The sequence below is a fragment of the Geospiza fortis genome, unplaced genomic scaffold, assembly GCF_000277835.1.
Source record: "Geospiza fortis unplaced genomic scaffold, GeoFor_1.0 scaffold197, whole genome shotgun sequence".
Taxonomy (NCBI): Eukaryota; Metazoa; Chordata; class Aves; order Passeriformes; family Thraupidae; genus Geospiza; species Geospiza fortis.
In genome coordinates this window covers 63,401-83,541 of record NW_005054538.1, presented here as the reverse complement: position 1 = coordinate 83,541, position 20,141 = coordinate 63,401, and the positions used below count along the sequence as shown (strand labels likewise).

Here is a 20,141-nt window from a genome sequence, read left to right as displayed (position 1 = left end):
CCTGAAGAAATATATATTAAAAAAATATATATATATGTGAAAAAACACCCCAAACATTTAACGTTTTCAAAATGTGAATTTGGGTAGTGGTTACCTGATTTTAGTTTTTAAAAAAGCAATGACTCTATAATCCCCTTTGAATTCTTTATTAAGGTTACTTAAGGGAAAAATATTATTTAGTCCATGCAATGTTGTATGGCTATGTCAGTTTGTTCCACTGCACTTAGGTCACACTTGACAAAGTACAGTTCATAACTAGTTTCTTTCATGGAAAGGGAAAATAACAAAACCAGAAAATGTGAAAAATAACTTATCTGCGAGGACAAGAGAACTGTAGGACAGCACAGTAATACTTGCTGTCAAAGTAATAGATGACTGCAGTGGAGTTCCCAAAGCCTAAGACAACATACAGCTTACACAGAAAATTGAAACTCAAATCTGTTTTACACTGCTGTAATGATAGCAATTGCAAAATCCCACAAATCCTCAGCCAACTATGAGAGGAATAGGCTTTTTCAGAGCCAAACATACTCATGTCAAGTCCAGTTGAGGTTGCTGCTCTCACAGCCTGAAATGCCTTTCTGCTACACAACAGAAGGAGAGAGAAGGACGTACATTGGAAACACTTACAAAGAATATTGATCTTTAAAACAAATTTGATGCATTTGATGTTTAACCCCTTTCCCCTAAACCTCCCAGAAGCTACTAATGATAAATAAGCATAAAACTTCAAGTTTTGTCAGACATGAGGCAGTGGGAAATAAAGATGCAACTCTTGGTACTTTACTATAAAAATCAATCCGTGTCCCTTTAAACCTTAAATAATAACTAAAAAAAGTAAAAATCCCATCCCTTATGTTCAGAAATGAGGAACTTAGACTGCTGTGGAATAACGAAACAAAGAGAACTTGTAATAAGAGAACAAAGAATGCAATTCAGTCAAGGCAGGAGAGATGTAACAAAGTTCCTAAAATGTAAGTAGCAGAAGTACAGTGGTTTGCAGAAGAAATTGTTACACAAGTACTTGTTTTAGGGAAAAAAGGCCGATGTTACTATTAGGGACTTGATGATGTTTACCATTGGTTAGCAGACATATGAACAGATACACAATTGGCTATCCAGGCTCACACTATTCTAACCTGATAGTGAAAATATTATAAAAGCTATATACACTTTTAATAAATGTTTCCGGTTATACCACAACTGGGGACCATGCTTCATTCATACGTTTCAGACTGCTGCCCCTCAAATACTTGTTAAAAATTACATTCATGGAGAACTGATCACCCTGAACTATCTTGGCAAACTAACATACATGATAGATGTTAGTTATTAATACGGTAAGTATCATAGTAGCTAGAGGTTAAATTTATGCATACTTGTGTATCACTTCAGAGGATCACAACTTACATGCCAAAAAGACCAGACAGGAATCATTTAAAAGAACAAAAATACATAATCTTCCATCATGGTGGACTTCTATGATGGAATGACTGCAAAGACCAACCAACGTCATCTATCTAGACATCTGTAAAGCCTTTGACATGGTCTCTCATGACATCCTTATCTCCAGATTGGAAAGACACAGGTTTAAAGGGTGGACTGTTCAGTGGACAAAGAAATGGCTGGATGGACACAGCACGAGAGTTGATAAAGCTGAGTGGTGCAGTTGGCACAAGGAAGGGATGCCATGCTGGGGCACCTGGACAAACCTGAAAAGTGGGCCCATAAAAACCTCATGAGATTTAACAAGTCTAAGTACAAAGTCCTACAACATTGGTCAGGAGCAACTTCAATGAGTCCCACCTGGACAAACCTGAAAAGTGGGCCCCTAAAAACCTCATGAGATTTTAACAAGTCTAAGTGCAAAGTCCTACAACGTTGGTCAGGAGCAACTTCAATGAGTCTGGGAGAACACTGGGAGAAGAAATCATTGAGAACAGTCCTCTGGAGAACAACCTGGGGATGCTGGTGAATGAAAACCTGGTCATGACCTGGCAATGTGCACTCACAGCCCAGAAAGCCAATGGTATCCTAGGCTGTAGCAAAAGAGGATTTGCAACAGGTCAAGGCAGGTGATTGTCCCCTTCTACTCTCTCATGAGACCCCACCTTCAGTGCTGTGCCCAGGTCTAGGGTCCTCAGCACAAGAAAAAACATGAATCTCTTGGAGTGGGTCCAGAGGAGGCCACAAAGATGCTCAGTGGGCTGGAGCAGCTCTGCTGTGAAGGCAGGCTGAGAGAGTTGGGGCTGTTCATCTGGAGGAGAAAAGGTTGCAAGACGACCTCATTGCAGCCTTTGAGAACAAGGTTTTACATGGGCAGATAGTGACAGGACAAAGGGGAATGGTTCTAAACTGAAAGAAGAGAAATTTCCATTAGCTGTTAGGAAGAAACTCTTTATTGTGGGCATGGTGAGGCACTGGAACAGGTTGCCCAGAAAAGTTGTAAATGCCCCATTCCTAGAAGCATCCAAGGCCAAGCTGGAGAGGGCTCTGAGCAACCTGGTGCAGTGAAAGGTATCCCTGCCTATGGCAGGAGGGCTGGAACTAGATGATCTTTAAGGTCCCTTCAAACCCAAACCAGACTGTAATTCTATGTTCATTCAGAACTTCTACAAATCAAGCTTCTCTATTTGCTACATTCTTGTGCTAACTTTTCAGCCCACCATATATCTGTTGTGCAGGTTGTGACCCCTTGGAAACTTCAATGTCTCCACTGACTTACAGTTTAATGTACTTGAATAGTTGTTCTTATGAAAGTGATTTCAGCCTGGAAATATCTCAGCTAACAATGTCTCCAACAGGAGTAAGAACAAAACTGGTGTGTCCCTTAAAAGAAAAATCATATCAAAGTTGTTCAAAAATTATACAGTAAATAAACTTTATTTCATCTCAGCTCTATTCATATTTGTGCTGTCAACAGTCACAGATCAGCGTATGATACAGTTATGTAGTAACTATTTACAATTTACAGGAACACACCTTTTCTTCAGAAAATGTAAGTACAAAAGCTAGGAGTAAACAAACGAGGTACTGCAATTTGGATTTATTGTAGGCAAAAGCATATAGAAGTGACCTTCTAGCAAACAATCAAGATCAAATCAGGAGAGAATAGTCAACAAGAGTGTCTAGTTCATCAGAAAAATCACCTCAATTGCTATCCATCCAAAATGTATTGCACAATTCAATCAAAAATAAAAAAAATAAATAGAAGAAACAAATCATTTATTTCAACTTTTAGAAAACACTCAGTAAAACCTGTATAGAGATACAGTAGCAGGCAAATCTTTCCTAGGATAAAGTCTTTTCTCTCCTTTAAAAAAATAACCTTTAACACAAAATAGAAGACAGTATTCAATAGAAGAGAAATAACCAAATAACCCCTGATTAGCATTTCTGCCAAGGCAGTAGATTATATTCACAGTCCAAAGGTGGTGATGAGTTTTGGTTCTTGCTGTTCTGTTTGTGACCTTGAATAATAGTTTTTCTTCTTGTCCCTTCTCAAGAGGCAACAGAGATATAAACTTATTTTTAAGCAGCAATGTCATGAGACATTCTCATCACAAAATCTTCAAGATGGTCGTAGCCACAACTAGAAGAAATGAAATCAAATGTTACATAATTGAGAACAACTTAGAAGCTCTTAATATTAAAATAATTGCATTGTTTATTGATATAATCAGAAGATGGAAGAATTTCAATAAGTCTAACTGCCAAACTATTTGAGCAAGCAATTCCATTCCGGTACCTGCAATACAGTTGAGAAACTGATGAAAACAAAACAAGGTGTAGCAAAATGGTCAGCAGTCTCACTGGAAATAGTCTACCACATCACTGCATATTAATCCAAACAAAAAAAACCCTGGACTCTCTTGCATAAGGCTTATCATCAAAACTGAAATGATGATGCAGAATTTTGGACCCAGCACATAGCCTCCTCTACAGGAAAATACCAATTGCCTTCACAATGAAGTCAGCATCCCGCTTAATTTCTAAGTCATATACATGCAAGAGTATGTGACAAAAATACTTGAGATTAAGTTGGCAACTACAATCTAATAATGAAGTATGAACAGTTTACATACACATTAGCTGATGTTATGAAAGTGTAACCAATAATTTTTTGACAGTAAGGTCAGTATCAACAAGCCTTTCTGTGATATGTTTCAAAGGCAGCTCAGAACACCTGAATTTTTTTACCCAGCATTACAGACAGCATGACAAAAATGTAAGTTTCAAACATATCTTCTGAAACCTATTCTGCAATAGTGTTGTAAATAGCTTTGTTCCATCAGTATCTACAATTCAATTCTTTTCAACAAAGGGATAGAGATAACAGTTGCTGATTTTGTCAGAACTGATGAAGGATGTTGGCAAACAGTCCAAACTCTACTGCATTTTAAGTGCAATAAAATACATTAACTATTTTATTCAAAGATGGAAAAAACACAAAGTAGAAACCATGACTGTTAGAGAAACAATTTTTTTCCTTTGAAAGAGGTATTATTTTGTGTTGAAGGCTGTGTTCGCATGACAGCAGGAGAGGAAGATAACCTGTCAACTGCAATGTGGTAAATGGTAAATGGCAACAGCCTAAGTTAATTAATTTTGCTCTGACAGTGATGGAGGCCAATAAATGCATTTCATCCAAGAGACAGCAACTGCTTCACATGCACTGAATCAACTCCTGGCAACTGTGCAAAGCTTACCAGTTGCAAAGGAGAGAAAAAAAGTTGAACTGACCATATTCTATAGAATTCATCTGCAGAGTTTATTAAGTATCATACACCACTAGGGATTCAAATCATAATCTTTATCAGCCAGTGCAGGAAGTTTTTTCCTGTGTTGTTCTATAGCCCAGTCCTCTCTCAACCAGCTATTGCAAGTGTGTTGCTTGTGTACTAGGCTAGTCTGATGCAACTTGCATCTTCAGGCCTACGTCAGCTGTTCCATTCTTGTAATGCTACAACTAGCACTGGAGATTCATAATTGAAGTAGCGTAACAAAACTTGAAGAAAGACACAAACTAAGAGCATAAAGCTCCCCTAATTGTTCTCCGCCATCTCTCTGCTTTAGCGTCTCTTGAGATCAAACCAAAGCTGTGATTCAGAAAGGTACTAATGTTTAAACCCAATTATATCCTAATCCCTCTGCAGAGAATATTCATCTTTTTAAAGATAATGCATTTTCATATTTACAAGATGTAATAATTCATTTCAAGCAGTACAGTATGTCTCCCACAAATCTGATTTGTTTGCCTATTCAAAAAGGAACTTAAAAAATAAATAAATACAAAACAAAGCCAAGTGCAATAAAATTCAATATTACATATTAATTAATTTAAAATCTGATTTTATTTCTACTACTGAGATTTTTGTGGCTCAATCAACATTTGAAATTATACTTAGGATTAGAGTCACTCAAAAAGATTGGTTTTGAATCTGTATTTACCATTTTCAAACTCAGTTTTGTAAAACAAGACATGATTAGGAGGAAAACAAAAATTTTCATACGCATATACGACCAAAATTTGTTCTTTAATGAAGGAAAGCATGCAAGAAAAAAAAGCAGAAGAACCTTTAATTGCATAATACAGATTTCATTTTACATAAAACAAGAATGTATTATACTTCACTCACCCACACGCTAGCTAAGCACAGACTGGTGGCATATTCAAAAGATACCACTGCGAGGTGAGGCAAACTACAAAGCCAGGAAGAAAAGAGCTTATTGGACTATTTGACTGATAGCGTTAGGTAATGTTAACAAATAAGAACTCTGTGGACATCTGTGGATGAGACTGCTGCAGTTAGATCACAACACCAACATAGTAAAAGCCAGATTACTGAAGATTACATTGATCTAGCATATATTTATTAACCAGGAACTGCTACAAGTTTTCAGAAACTTGTTAAATATATGCCCACTAAGAGGGTATCAAATTACTCACAGATACTTTAGTACCACTCACTTACTCTAGTAGCATAGTAAGTTAATAATTTACACATCAAAATTACTTACAGATGCTTTAGCAATAAACTAAAAGCTCTACGTTAAAATGCACATTTATGCTGTAGTTCAGAACTTCATTGCTAAACATTGGATATTTTCATATATCGGTATCAGTCCAATATTAAGTATGGAGAAACACTAGTGCCATGTCAGTCAATAAATAAAAACTAAAAGAAACCAAGCATATTTCTTGATAGTGTAATTTATAAAGACATCTCTAACTTTTTAGTTCTAAACAGAATTATGGAAGACTCATCCCCAGAATAATCTGTGCTTCAGCAAATGAACCTATAATTTTGACAGTAAAGGAAAAAATACTTCTACCAACATAATATGCCCTAATATTTGAGTTTCCACTAGCTCAGTCTCTTTGTGGATTTGGAAAGGAGAGAATTCATAGGCCAGATATGAGCCAAGAAGGGACTGCTATGTGAAACCCAAGAGCTCTGAGCTCTTTGGACAAAGATATAATTAAAAAATCAAAGCACTTGTAGCCTACAAAAAATCTCACTGTGTGTTTTAGACAAAATTTAATACCAAGGATGAAAATTTGTTGGATGAATTCAAGTTAAATTTTCATTTTGTATCAGAAGTTGTAAATGTCTGTTGTAGAAAGAACAGGTTTAAATATCAAAAAGCTGAAGTGGCTGCAAAACAAGGCCCATCTCTCTTTTCTCAAAATCTTTCCTAAATATTACTCTGGCTTATCAAAACAAAACAAAATAAAACAAAACAGAACAAAACAAAACAAAACAAAACAGTCTCAGCTTTCTATTTTAATGTCAGAGAGAGAAAATAATGCTTTGAATACATTATACTTACTGAAGATGCAGTATAATCAATATTTTTATCCTCTAAAAGTCTTTAAAATATTTAAGATTGCAAGGCTCTCAAGCATACTAAGTGTACAGGAAAATGTTAAAGTATTTAACACTTTCCTCAAATGTGATACTGCAAGATGAAAATACAGACTTTTAAATTTTTTTTCAGTGAATCAACAGGACTTTAATGTATCTACAAGTGAAATGAAATTATTAATATTTTTATTTTATTCTGTATTTGCAAGTATGAAATAAATATATACGCAAGGTCAGTGAGAGAAACAGAATACAATTCTTCCTCTCACTTTAATTCCTAAATATTTCACTAAGGTGACCCACAAAGAGAGGGTTCACAGTGTTGATTCAAAATACAATGTAGTGGAGACTATTACTGCTGTTTTTATTTTAATTAAAAGCAGCTCCTATACATAAAACAGTAAAAGTAATACCAAAGAAATGCTTATGCTCAAATAATTTTACCTCCTTATCTGTTTCCCACAGCCAATTTCACCTTTCTAGTAAATAGGTCAACTGCTAAATACTAAGCAAATGTCAAAAAAGGGAAAAAAAACCAACAACAAACTGTTTACGACTCTTACTTTTGACCTGTCCTGACCCAGAGAAAACTAACATATTTTCATGTTTTTTCAATATAAAAATAAAGCAGGATCACACAAAAACCCCCTAAACCTAATCAAAACCCCAAGCTTGTTAGGATACCCACTTAAGATAAAATTGTACACATCGTACTTCAAATACATATCTCAGGTGACTGAGATAATCAACTTTCTATTCTACAAGCAAAATGCCTGTTGTTTTTGTCAGAAATTTTATCTCAGGGCTGGTAATGTTTCTTGATATATTTTTCATAAAAACTGGTATGACTCCACAAAAACTTCTAAATTTAAGAAGCATTAATTTTAATATATTACATGTATTTATATAGATATATATATTTGATATGTCAGATTACTTTTTTAATTTAGAAAATTCATCCACAGAATAGTAGTGATGCTTGAACTTGCTTTGGTCCTCTGGTATCCATTGCTATCAGAAATATGTCTTAACTGAGGAAAAATACTAGTAAAGAAAACATGCTTGCTTTTTTTCTCACTCTTGCTATAAATTCAAACCTAGAGCTGGAATTTGATATTCCACTGAAGAAAAGTGAAGGAAGAAAAAAAGGAGTCCACTTGAATGTGGATACAAAGAAAAGAAGACATAAAAATTTTCTAATTCCTTATTCTTGAAACCTACTCCTCTTGCATAAAATTACATAACTTACCACTGGTCGAGCATCTTCTCGTTCTAGTATCTTCTGAGTCTGATCGGCTGGGAACTTCAGCACTGTTGTTATAACCTTGGCCATTGTCTAAAGAGATATAGGTTATCCATACATAATTCCACATCCACAAAGATGTCCGTAATATTTTAAAATTAATTTAATTTAGTAATACTGGAAACTATTTTATTAATGTCAATGGAAAACAGTGAAATCAGTAAGATATAACTATTTGTTTCACATTGTATATGCATGATATGAATTACATGAAAACAATTTTTGCACCTTGTCACAAACTTCAGCTGCTGTAGTGTGATGTAAGTTCTATGGCATCTATGCTCAAATGATAAGAGTCCATTAATAAGACAGCATACTAGATAAAGTGCATGCCTAGAAAAAGCAATCTGTCAATCTTGTTGCAGATATCCTGCCAAGCAAGAGGCAAATAATAAAGTTGGATTGGAGGGCAAGACAGTAAAATCTCTCAGCAAATACACATACACACCTTGGTAAAGCAGTTTACAAAGAATGTGGTTAATTACCCACATTAAAAGTCACTAATTCCTGACTCTTACATCCGCATCAACCTCTACATTTCTCTTATGTCTCCAATACTGTAGACGAACCAGTGCATTCATTAATGTCTTGATTGCATTCCAGTATCATTTACTAGGATGCATAATTGGCAATACATCCTAGATAATTTGCACAGATTCTTTTGAACTCTGTTCAAAAAAGAGGAAGCATGTCCAGAGATATAACAATTCCACTACTGAATCACCTTTGAGACAAGGGATACGTATTTGCGCTAGTAAAAGGGATCATGCACAGAGAAGGGCCACCAAAATGACCTTACAAGGCAGAATTAGATTAAAAAAATGCCTCTTCTTGTCCAGGAACAAGAAAGTTGAGAGAAAGGAACGTCTGTACTGAGAAGATAAATTTACAGATCTTTTAACTTAAGAACTGTGTTGGGGGCAGTGGTGGAAAGCACAGTAATACTTTACAAGCATACTTAAAACTGTTTTAAAAAGTTCTATCATTTGCATCATCACTGCTCATGGTTTTCCAGTTCATGTCGCAGGATAAAACCAGTTCTTAAGACATATCCATAGATTTATGATTATGTGAGATAATCCTGAAGAGAGCAAACACTAAGCTCAGTGTCCTCCAGAAACACATCTAATGACTGAATGGAAACCAGCATATGAAATCAAGAAGCCTACTGTCCAGCTTTTCACTACTTTTAAGAGTGAATTAATAACATCTAAGGTATACAGATTCGGGAATACTGTGAAACATCTTTAAGCAACTACTGAAGAGGTATTTCACCATCTTCCAGCTGGTAACACAGCTACTAACAAATTGTTATTTAATCCAACTGTAACTTACCATGTCTGTGTCAAGACAACATCAAAAGATCATTTTTGCTTATATTCTGCATACCAGCTTTCATTTTACATAAAGCTGGACTGACAAACAGACTATTACTGATAAAACTGTATCTACCCATAATGGTTTTTGTCTTGATAGGTACAGTGGTGAGAGATCTGCAAACTCCCTCCACCTACCACTCATCTTGGCAGGCTGATGAAGTCTTGAAGTTATGAATCATGTCTCTTTGTGAAAAAAATGTGAAAGCCTATTGAATACTTTATGGTCAGAAACAAACACCATATAACAAATCACAAACACATACAGCAGTTCACATCATACAGCAAGGGTGTTAAACTTTAACCTGGATCACCTGTCAGCATATACAAATTTCCATACCTTTGTCTCACGACCCATCATATATTCAAAGAGCACTTTCCTCAAGTATTCAAACTCAGTGGGTTCCTCAAATAGGGAAACGTCAGTACGGTGAAGGTTTCCATCTATGTAAACAAAAAGAGAATATTTATTCTGAGAGTCATTCATCCGAATCCAAGTTTCACTAATGGCACAAAACCAAACAAGAACAAATGCTGTATTCTGCACCTTAGATGGAGTAACTGCAGCCCTTCAGAAAGGCATTTGGGGGTGCTGGTTGGCAGGAGGTACAACAGGAGTCACCAGTGCTATGTGCCCTTGGCAGCCAAGAGGGCAAACCTCATCCTGGAGTGCATCAAACACAGCATCATCAGTCGGTCAAAAGAGGTAATTATCCCATCCATTGGTGCAGCCTCACCTTGAGTACTGCGTGCTGTTCAGGGCCCCACCATTTAAAAAGAATGGGAAGGTACATGAACATAACCAGAGGGTAACTGTGGATAAGGCGCTGACAAGCATGTCCTCTGAGAAGAAGCTGAGGAGACTGGGTTTTTCTAATTTGGAAAGATGGAGGCTAAGGGGCGACCTCAGTGCTCTCTACGGCTTCCTGAGGAGATGTTGATAGGCAGGTACTGCTCTCCTCTCCCTGGTACCCAGTGCCAGGACACATGGAAAATGGTTCATCTATCATGGGGAGCTCAGACTTGATGAGAGGAAACATTTCTTTACCAACAGGGTGTCAAACTCTGCAACAGACCTCTTGGAGAGGTGGTTGATGCTGGCTTATCAGTGTTGAAGAGGCATTTGGACAGTGCCCTTAAAGGCATTCTTTACCTTTTCATCAGCCCTGAAGTTGTCACACAACTGGACTATGAAACTGATGTTGGTTCCTTCTAGATGAAGTATGTTTCCTGCTCCTCTCCCTATCAGTACATGCTGAGGAAATCCTTGATCACATTTCTTCCCAGCCCTGCACTAGCAGAAGGCACTAAATACCCACAACCATCTCCCATCATGGGCTCAGTCACCTTGAGGGAAGGAGGCATGGACCTTCTGAGGGGATGAGAGATGCAGATCATCCTGAGATAATTTGACCATTTGCACAAATTTGCAAAAAGCAAGTGTGACGTGATTTTTGAAAGACTTCTGAGTTCATCCAGCTAAGATGGGTCTGCACAGGATGGCAAAACCCCACATCTCTAACATTAGCAAGGCTCAATGCTTGAGCCCTCTGTCTCATGCAGTACATACTCCTCAACTAAACAACTGCAAATCTTTTGGAGGTGAGCAACACCTGTTCATTTCCCTGTGCATTTTTCTTAATTAATTTTACATTAAAAGAGTCTGAGGGGAACAGTATACCACCAGAGAGAAGGTCCAGAAGCCCATACTCTATCTCCAAAGTGTCCAACCACCAGTGTCTAAAGGACAGCACATGAACAGCGCAAGTCTGCTTCTGCCTGGGTTCTGGGGCTGCTCACAGGCCCTGGGTGGCTGGGACCAGCCTCCTGGGACCCCCACCGTCTCCTGCCAAGGGCCCAGGGGATGTGTCCCAGCTCAGCCTGGGACCTTCTGTCCCAACCTGTGCCCTGCTGTAGGTGTGCCCATCTCTGCCCCTGTCTACTGGACGCTCTTGGGTCCTGTACTGAAGAGAGCTTAAGAACTCTGATACAGAGCTCGTTTAATTGGATGACATAAAAAAGAAAACATCAAACAAAACATTTGACCAAAAAAATTTGGTCATCTGCAATCACACGCCAACTCTATTACAATACACAAGAGAAAACAAGGATGTCATAAGCGCATTATGTGTTTTTTAAAAAACTGACGTTTTATTTTCTAGACTAAACTGTATCTTTCTAACAAACAAAAAACTTACTTGTGATGAAAACTGAGTACTTACCTCTATATGGTGTTCCAACTGATGTGACATACATATTTTTCTCATAATGTTTCAGCCGGTCTTCCAGTACATGAATCTAAACAGAAAACAGTTGACATGATAAACAGTGTTAAACCTAAACAGCAGCTAAAATAAGCATAACTGAAACAGTTTCCAGCTACATATCATCTCTTATAAAAGCAAAATACATTTGCTTTTTAAGGAAGGAAAACATTAAAAACTGTGTTATTAAAGACTGTCCCAATGTTGTACATCTGCATATACACATAAAATATATATATAGCAGATGTTATGCATATATTACATATTCATGTATTCATTTTATATATAAGCATATATACATATATTTATAGATAAAAAAGCTTACAACAAAAATTATACTTAAACACCAAAAAAGGTTTAGTTTTGAAAAAAAAATTCAAGAATTACATAAAGGGCACTGTTCCCTTTTTCACTGTGCAATTCTTTGCTAACCAGTATCACAAGCATGTGGTGTTTTTATTCTCAGGGGATAGAGGAATACTTTGAAAAGTACACAGATCTTCTGAGAGCAAGTATGAGTGAAAACTATTTTTTTGTCTATTATATTCATAGTACCTTGTATGGAGATGTACCACATCATCACTTGAAAAGAACAAACCTTTTAATAGTGCAAACTCCAAGTATTAAACAAGAATACTTCTTACTCATTCAATGTGACCCTTACCTGCTCTTTCAATTCCTGCTCCTTCAGTTTTGAATCATTGACTAATGTTGTCTTCTGTGCAAGTTGTGCCTGAAAAGACAGTCACATCTGGAAATTGCTGAAAATACATCATAGGTACCTTTGCAATAAACCTATTTCTCCTTTTAACACACACAAACTTACAAGCAGTATTTCAGCTTTAAAACTGCTCCACAAAGGAAGTATTAGAGAGAAAAATCAATAACATATAAGACGTACCTTTAGTTCTGTTATTGTGACCTATAACAACAAAAAAAATTCAGATTAAAATGTATGAAAAATACTGACTATATCAAGCACTGGAGAAAGAAATATCAATAATCGAGTTCTCATACAGTGTATTAATTGAGGATGACAAAAATTGAAATTACCCAATAGTAACAACTACTCTTATAAATAGTTTAACTTATTTGTATTGACAAGACATAAAGCTGATATTTAAATTATCTCATTTGATTCTGTAAGACAATCATCATAAATGTAACTTAAAGAACCTAGTGTTTCCAAATCTTTATGAAATGCATATTGGAGATGAATAATAATTGAATGAGTATGAAATACATCACAGGATGCCCTAACTACAATTAATACTATTCAGAATATTTTATGTCTTTCCTTAATTCTTCAAGTCACATTTGGAAACGCAAACATGTACCTGAAAATAGCTTCAGTTAAGAGCTTCATGAGCTCTACATCTTGCAAAGATGTTTATGAAGTACAGAAAAAAGTCTAAGCTGGAATTTCTATCTTTCAGTGTTTCAACTCTTAAGGAAAATAATGCTTCAATAGTCATGGGTGTAACTCAAGGCTGTATAAGCATTTCAATATCAAATAATTTATGTGTGAATATTTTTTTAAGGTAGGCTAAACCTTAACATAGAAATGGTACGTATTCACAGAATCACAGAATATTTTAAGTTGGAAGGGAGCCACAAGGAGCAGAGTCCAACTTTTAAAGTGAATGGCCCATGCAGGGATTAAACCTGTGACTCTGGCATAATTAGTATCATGCTTTAACAAACTCAGCTGATTTCAGGGTCAATATTAATTTTTTCTTCCCAAGCATCTTTGCAATTGTGTGGAAAAGGAGATTTATTCCCTGTCTCAGGCTGATAAAAATCTGTTGGGTCCCCTACAGACAGAAAATAGGGGAAAATCATTCCTCTAAGGATCTCAAACCTCTGAGTTAAATTCTTGCTTCTGAAAACCTCAATCAGATATTTATTTTCTGGTATGGAGAGACATTTTCTGATATTTTTACCTCCAAACATTAATACTTAAGGTTGTTAGTATTTGTCAATTTTTTTATCACAATCAGACAAGTACTGTTCCAATATCTAGAGTACACTTCATGTCAAAGTGGATATGTTATGTGTAATGTTTGGCCTAGGCCGACAACAAGCAGCACAGAAAGTTTTACGAAAAGCTTCTGTGATTTGGGAGTCTCTGATTTTAGACAAAATACGTTGCCCACAAAAGGTTGCATCCAGTCAATGGAAGACTTCAAACTGTTTGACTACTAGTGCTGAAGGGTAAAAAAAAAAACCAAACCCAAAATGTTGCAAAGCAACAAAATAAAAAAGAAATCAAGTGAGACAAAAAATACAATGGCAAATATAATTAATTTGAATGCACTGTAAAATCCAGATGTGGATTTATACAGTTTTGTTCAGATATGTTGACAAGTTCCACAGGCCCTGTCTAATTTTCTCATATAGCTCTGTAATGCTGCCTTTATATCCTACTGTAGCCGTTGCAAATATGTACTGTTGAACCAGGTTAAAGCAAAATTAGTTTCCTACAAACATACCAAGCACAGGCAAAACACAAACTGAGACAGGAGTAAAAATTAAAAACAACTCAATTTCTAAGTAGGACAAAAGAAAACTACTTGTCACCCCCAGAACAGATTGTGTCACAGTAAGAATTAAATCCTGAAATACTGATAAAACAGGAACTGAAAGCCCACTTACATTACTCTAAATATTTGAGCTTTGACTGGATCAGAAGATATACCAGGAATTATGTGCAAATTCCACAGCACAATCTATTAGAATAGTTCCACTGTTTTGAGATGAAATCACCATTGTGAATCGTATCAAATAAGGCATTTACATTTAGTTGAATCAGCTATGCAAAAGAAATCTGGTGAGCAATTTGCTAAATTTGAATTTAGTTGGAATTCTCGAAATTACTCAAAAAAGTCTATGCCTGTATTCTATAGAAATCACATATATACACTTGGGGGAAAAAAACAAACACCAAACCTGCATTCTTATTCTACAACTACTTTGAACCTGCATGCTTTAACTGTATCTAAGTACCGGCGCTACTACACAACCTGCTCATCTTCCCCCACAAATGAAACCATCTTTATCCTTTAAAACTAAGCTGTTTATCAGTGATGGAGTTCTCTGAACTGGTTTGTACCCACTTATACCCTGGAGAACTCCTTTGAGTTTCTCCAAAGTCTGCCATGGAAACTCCAAGGAGTAGAGAGCTGTGGACGACATTCCAGACACAGGCAAAATTAAATGTTCATTTTCTTAATTGTAAACATATTCACTTTTAGACATTTAGTATTGGCAATATTCAAATACTTTACAGGTCATTGCCCATCTGTTTGATACATTTCTGGGAACAACTGAGGACTCATAGAATGCTAACAGGTTAGAATGGATCTTAAAGATCATCTGGTCTCAACACTCCTTGCCACAGGCAGGGACACCTCCCAGTACAACAGATTGCTCAAGGCCTTATAAAACCTGACATTGAACACTGTCAGGGTTGGGGCATCCACAACATCCCTGTGTAACCTGTTCAGTCTCACCACCCTCAAAAATTCTTTCCTAACATCTACTCTAAATATCCCCTCTTTCAAGTTACACCCTTTATTCCTTGTCCTTTCACTACAGTTCCTGATAAAAAGTCCCTCTTCAGCTTCCCTGTAGGCCCCCTTCAGATACTGGAAGTTTGCCATGAGGTCTCCATGCAACCTTCTCTTCTCCAGGCTGAATAGCCTCAGCTTTCTCAGTCTGTGTTCACAGGGAAGGTGCTCCAGTCCTCTTACAAACTTCATGGTCCTCCTCTGGACTTGCTCCAACAGTTCCATGTCCATCTTATGCTGGAGACACTAGAATTGTTCACAGTACTCCAAGGGGACCTCCTGGCCACGCTCCTTGTGATGCAGCCCAGGACCTGATTGGCTTTCTGAGCTGTAAGCACACACAGCTGGCTCATGTTGAGTTTTTCATCACCTGTCAGCTCCAGGTCTTTCTTACCAGGATTGCTCTCAATCACTTCTCTGCCCAACTGGGATTGCAGCGACCCAGGTGTAGGACCTTGCACCTGGCTTTGTGGAACTTCATGAGGTTTGCTTCAGCCCACATCTCAAGCCTATTGAGATCGCTCAGGATGGCATTAGCCTTCCCCTCCATCGTGTTGACTGCACCACCACAGAGCTTGTTGTTTTCAACAAATTTGCTGAGGATGCACTCAGCACTGACAGGTTTCACTGTCTATGTTACTGACAAAGATATTGAATAGTATCAGCCCCAGTTAATAGACTCCATGACTGCATCAAACACAGCATCATCAGTCAAAAGAGGTGATTATCCTACTCTATTTACCACTGATGCAACCTCTCCATGTAACTGGTCTCCATGTGGACAATGAGCCATTAATCCAAACTCTGTGCGTGTGGCCATCCAGCCAGTTCTGTATCCAGATGATGGTCCATCCATCAAATCCCTGTCTCTCCAACCTGCAGACAAGGATGTCGTGCAGAAGAGTGAAATGCTTTGCTTTTAGTCCAGGTAGACAACGTCTGTTGCTCTGCTCCTGTCCACCAATGCTGTAGCCCCATCAGAGAAGGTCACTAAAACCGTGATCTCCCCCTTGTAAAGCCATTTTGGCTGCTACCAGTCACCTCTTTTTTTTTTTCCTATGTGCCTTTATATAGTTTCCAGTAGAATCTGCTCTGTGATCTTGCCTAGCACAGAGGTGAGACTGACTGGTCCATAGTTTCACTGATATTCCAGTTTCCCCTTTTTAAAAATTGGGGTTATTTTTCTCTTTTCCCAATCATCAGGGACTTACCCAACTGCCACAATTTTTCAAAAATGATGGATAGTTGCTCAGCAACTTCATCTCCAGTTCCCTCAGAACCCAAACATGAACCTCACTGGGTCCCATGGAATTGTGCATTTCCAGGTTCCTTAGATGGTCTTGAACCTGATCCTATCCTACAGTGATGTGTTGGTTTTGCTCGGCCTGGTTTTTTGTAGTGGTGGGGCTACAGAGGTGCCTTCTGTGAGAAGCTGCTACAAGTTTCCACCATGTCCAGCACAGCCAATCTCTGATGATGGACATGCCAAGGCTGGGCCAATTAGAGATAATGGTAACGCCCCTGTGATAACATATTTAAGAAGAAAATCAGAACAAAGTGGTGGTGCAGTTTTAATTCCAGCAGAGAAGAGGAGGAGGTGAGGACATGTGAGGGAAACAACATGGAAACATCAAGGTCAGTGGAGAAGGAGGGGCAGGAGGTGCTCCAAGCACCAGAGCCGAGATTCCTCTGCAGGCTGTGGTAAAGACCATGGTGAAGCAGCCGTGCCCCTGTAGCCCATGGGGGTGTAGAGATCCACCTGCACCCCATGGGGGAGGTGCTCACACAGGAGTGGGTTGATGCCCTGGAGGAGGCTGTGATCCAGTGGGAGACCCGGTGGAGAGAGTTGGCCCCTGCATCCAGGCTGGAGCAGCCTGTCCTTGGAGGACTGCACCCCATGAAAGAGTGGCCTACACAGCAGCAGTTTTGGGAGGACTGTTTGCTCATGGGAAGGTCTCACATTACAGCAGTTTTGGGAAAACTGCTGCTCGTAAGATTGAAACCAGGTTGGAGAAGTTCACAGAGAACTGTCTCCCATGGGAAGGGACCCCTCAGAGAGCAGGGATAGACTCCTCTCCCTGAGCAGCAGAACAAAACTTCAGATGACAAACTGACCAAAACTCTCATCCCATCTCCCTATGTGTCACTGGGAAGGAGGGAGGGGCTGGGGGAAGAAAAGGTGTTTTTAAGGGTTTATTTTACTTCTCATTATCTTATTCTTATTTTTTTAGTAATAAATTCACTTAGTAAGTCTAAGTTGAGCCTGTTTTGCCCTTAGAGTGTTTTCTCCTGGTCCTCATCTAAACTCCACTAACTTTTTTTTCTCCTCTGCCAGCTGTGATAGGGGAGGGTGAGTGAGCAGTTTTAATGGCTGCCTCGCATTAGGCCAGTGTCAAACCATGACAAGTGGACTCAGGGTCTTCATCCTTCCAGTCCCTGCAGCTGTCTTTCTTGACTTGGATGGTGTGGCTGGAGTACTTGCCTTTGGAAGACAGAGGCATAGAAGCTGTTGAAAACTCCAGCTTACTCTTTGTCCAGGGTAGCCAGGTTTCCCATTTTCTTACAAAGAGAGCCCACATTATCCCTAGTCTTTCTTTTGTCTACAACATACATATAGAAGCCCTTCCTGTTTGCCTTACTTTCCCTGGCTACAACAATTCTAACTGGGCCTTGGCTTCCCTAACTTTGTCCCCAGCTTCCCGTACAATTTCCCTGTATTACTCTCAGGCCACCTGTCTTCATTTCCACTTCCTAAGAGCTTCCTTTTTTTTTATTTTATTCTGAGTTTGCCCAGCAGGTCCAGCAGCTCCCATTCATCCATGGAAGCCTCCTGGAATTTTTGCTTGATTTACTCCTTGTTGGGCACATTGCTTCTGAGCTGAATACATGAAATACCATTGCGAGTATATAAATTTGATATAACTGTCATATCAGTAATCCAGAAGATGAATGTATAATACAATATTTAATGACTGCCTATATTTATAGCAGACTGCTATAACAAACTAGGAGTGAAACAGTTAACAAAGAAGTCCTAAAGAATAAGTACTCTTCAGACTTTTCATAATCATGTTTTAGAAGTTAGGAGTCTCTTTAAGAATCTTCCTCTAGATAATAAGATTATGTAAGACTATCAGTAGGTGAACAAGGGTTAATTAAGAATACAAGACAGTCTTAGATTTCTGCTTTTCCTGTTATGAGAACAACTCACACCATGGAAAAGTAATATAAAGGGTTTTATACGCAAGCGCAAGGCAGAAGCAACAAACACTAGGTCAGTGAGATAATTTGTACTTTCGGTTTCTAATGTCAAATATATAAATTTACTCTCCCCAGGGCTACCTGTTGTAAAAATGAAAATATTAAAAGTAAGGTCAATATGAATTCTCATCAATCACTCAACAACTTGTACACTTTTTCTCTCCTCAGTATAATAACAGCTAGTAGTATTTTCACCAAAGAAGTCTTCAAATTAAAACGTAATCTCGGAAAGACAAAAGAATGAAGTCAGTCCTTTCAATATATCCGCAATTGATATATTCAAGGCCCTACTTCAGATATCTCTGAAATGCGAATTTTTAAAAAATCACTCTAAAAATGACTTAATGGGATTTTCTTTCCTTCTAAAGGGCTTCCAGTAAAACCAACATAAACACATGTAGAGGACAAAAAAACTCAACCTTAATAATAACAACAGAACTGCACTTTTCAACATACCAATCAAAAAGGTAGTACCAAATATTGCAGCTTCTAAAGAGATTCATTTTGTATGGGAAAGTGAAGGCCAGATACATAAATAAAGTCCAATTAGGAATAAACTACAGAATTTCCCATGGACCAAGAATTTCACACTTAAGAGATATAAAAACAAATGTCAGTGCCAGCTCACTTTTTCACTGTTGCAATGTTCCTCTTCCGCAATCCTTTGTTTGTATTCCTTCTGCAAGTCTTCTAGCTGTGCCTGCAACTCATGAACTTTTGCTGTCATCTCTTCTTCACGAGACTTCAAAATACAGGCAAAAAATTACTTATACAATGAATCATTTAACTATTCAAAACTTTAACTATGGTGAACATAAAACAATCAACAGACATTATACTATACACAGAAAGGATATACTTGATATTTGTGTAAAAGCTAGTTACACCAGACTCCTACAGAAAAGACCAAGAAAAAGAATTGGTGCTTAACAAGATTTTGTAGGCCTCCAACAATAAAGATTACATAGTTAGGATTACAGTTACATTCTTTAAATTCCAAAAAAGATCTATTTCTCTTGGGCATTAAAACAGCATTCGAGTATAATCCAGAAAGTGCATGAAGGTCATTACCTTCAAGGAAGGAGTAGATGAAAACACAAAATTAATTTCTATATTATGAAAGTGACAAGGACCTAAATCTTTTCCTCAGCCACTCTCACAAAGATGCTATGAAAGCAGTTTTAAGCGCATTTTCCAAAACAATGACCAACAATTTCCCATTCTCAAGGGTTTGGAAGGCAGTATTCACTGTAGAGGAAAGAAGCAGTAACAGGAATGGTAGGGAGGAAATTAACTCTTCCTGTATAGGAGAAAAATACAATGACCTAAATCCTAGGAAGTTAATCCATCTATATGGCACTTTGCAAAAACAAGTATTTTTAAAACTCGTGTCCCCTCTGGCCTTTTTGTGAGAGAATGTGTTAGGGACCTTATAAAACAGCACTCCAATTCCTAGTGCATGTCTTCATTGCTGAACAAAACTAAAACTCTAGTTTCAC

The 20,141-nt window shown here is 37.7% G+C and overlaps 1 protein-coding gene across 3 annotated transcripts in view; it reads right to left on the bottom strand.

Annotated features, from left to right (window-relative positions):
• Positions 1–2,853: 2,853 nt before the first annotated feature.
• GOLGA4 (golgin A4) overlaps positions 2,854–20,141 on the bottom strand; it is a 72,021-nt gene continuing 54,733 nt past the window's right edge. The window contains exons 18-25 of one of the 3 annotated variants that reach the window (XM_005429304.3): positions 19,271–19,384; positions 12,714–12,734; positions 12,477–12,545; positions 11,771–11,846; positions 9,889–9,992; positions 8,119–8,205; positions 5,640–5,703; positions 2,854–3,592 (exon numbers count right to left, since the gene is read on the bottom strand). In XM_005429304.3, coding sequence (XP_005429361.1) covers positions 5,674–5,703; positions 8,119–8,205; positions 9,889–9,992; positions 11,771–11,846; positions 12,477–12,545; positions 12,714–12,734; positions 19,271–19,384 — 501 coding nt within the window. In that variant the 3' untranslated portion in view covers positions 2,854–3,592; positions 5,640–5,673. The remainder of the gene's footprint in view (positions 3,593–5,639; positions 5,704–8,118; positions 8,206–9,888; positions 9,993–11,770; positions 11,847–12,476; positions 12,546–12,713; positions 12,735–19,270; positions 19,385–20,141) is intronic. The other 2 variants (XM_031063877.1, XM_031063878.1) reach the window with 2 other exon arrangements.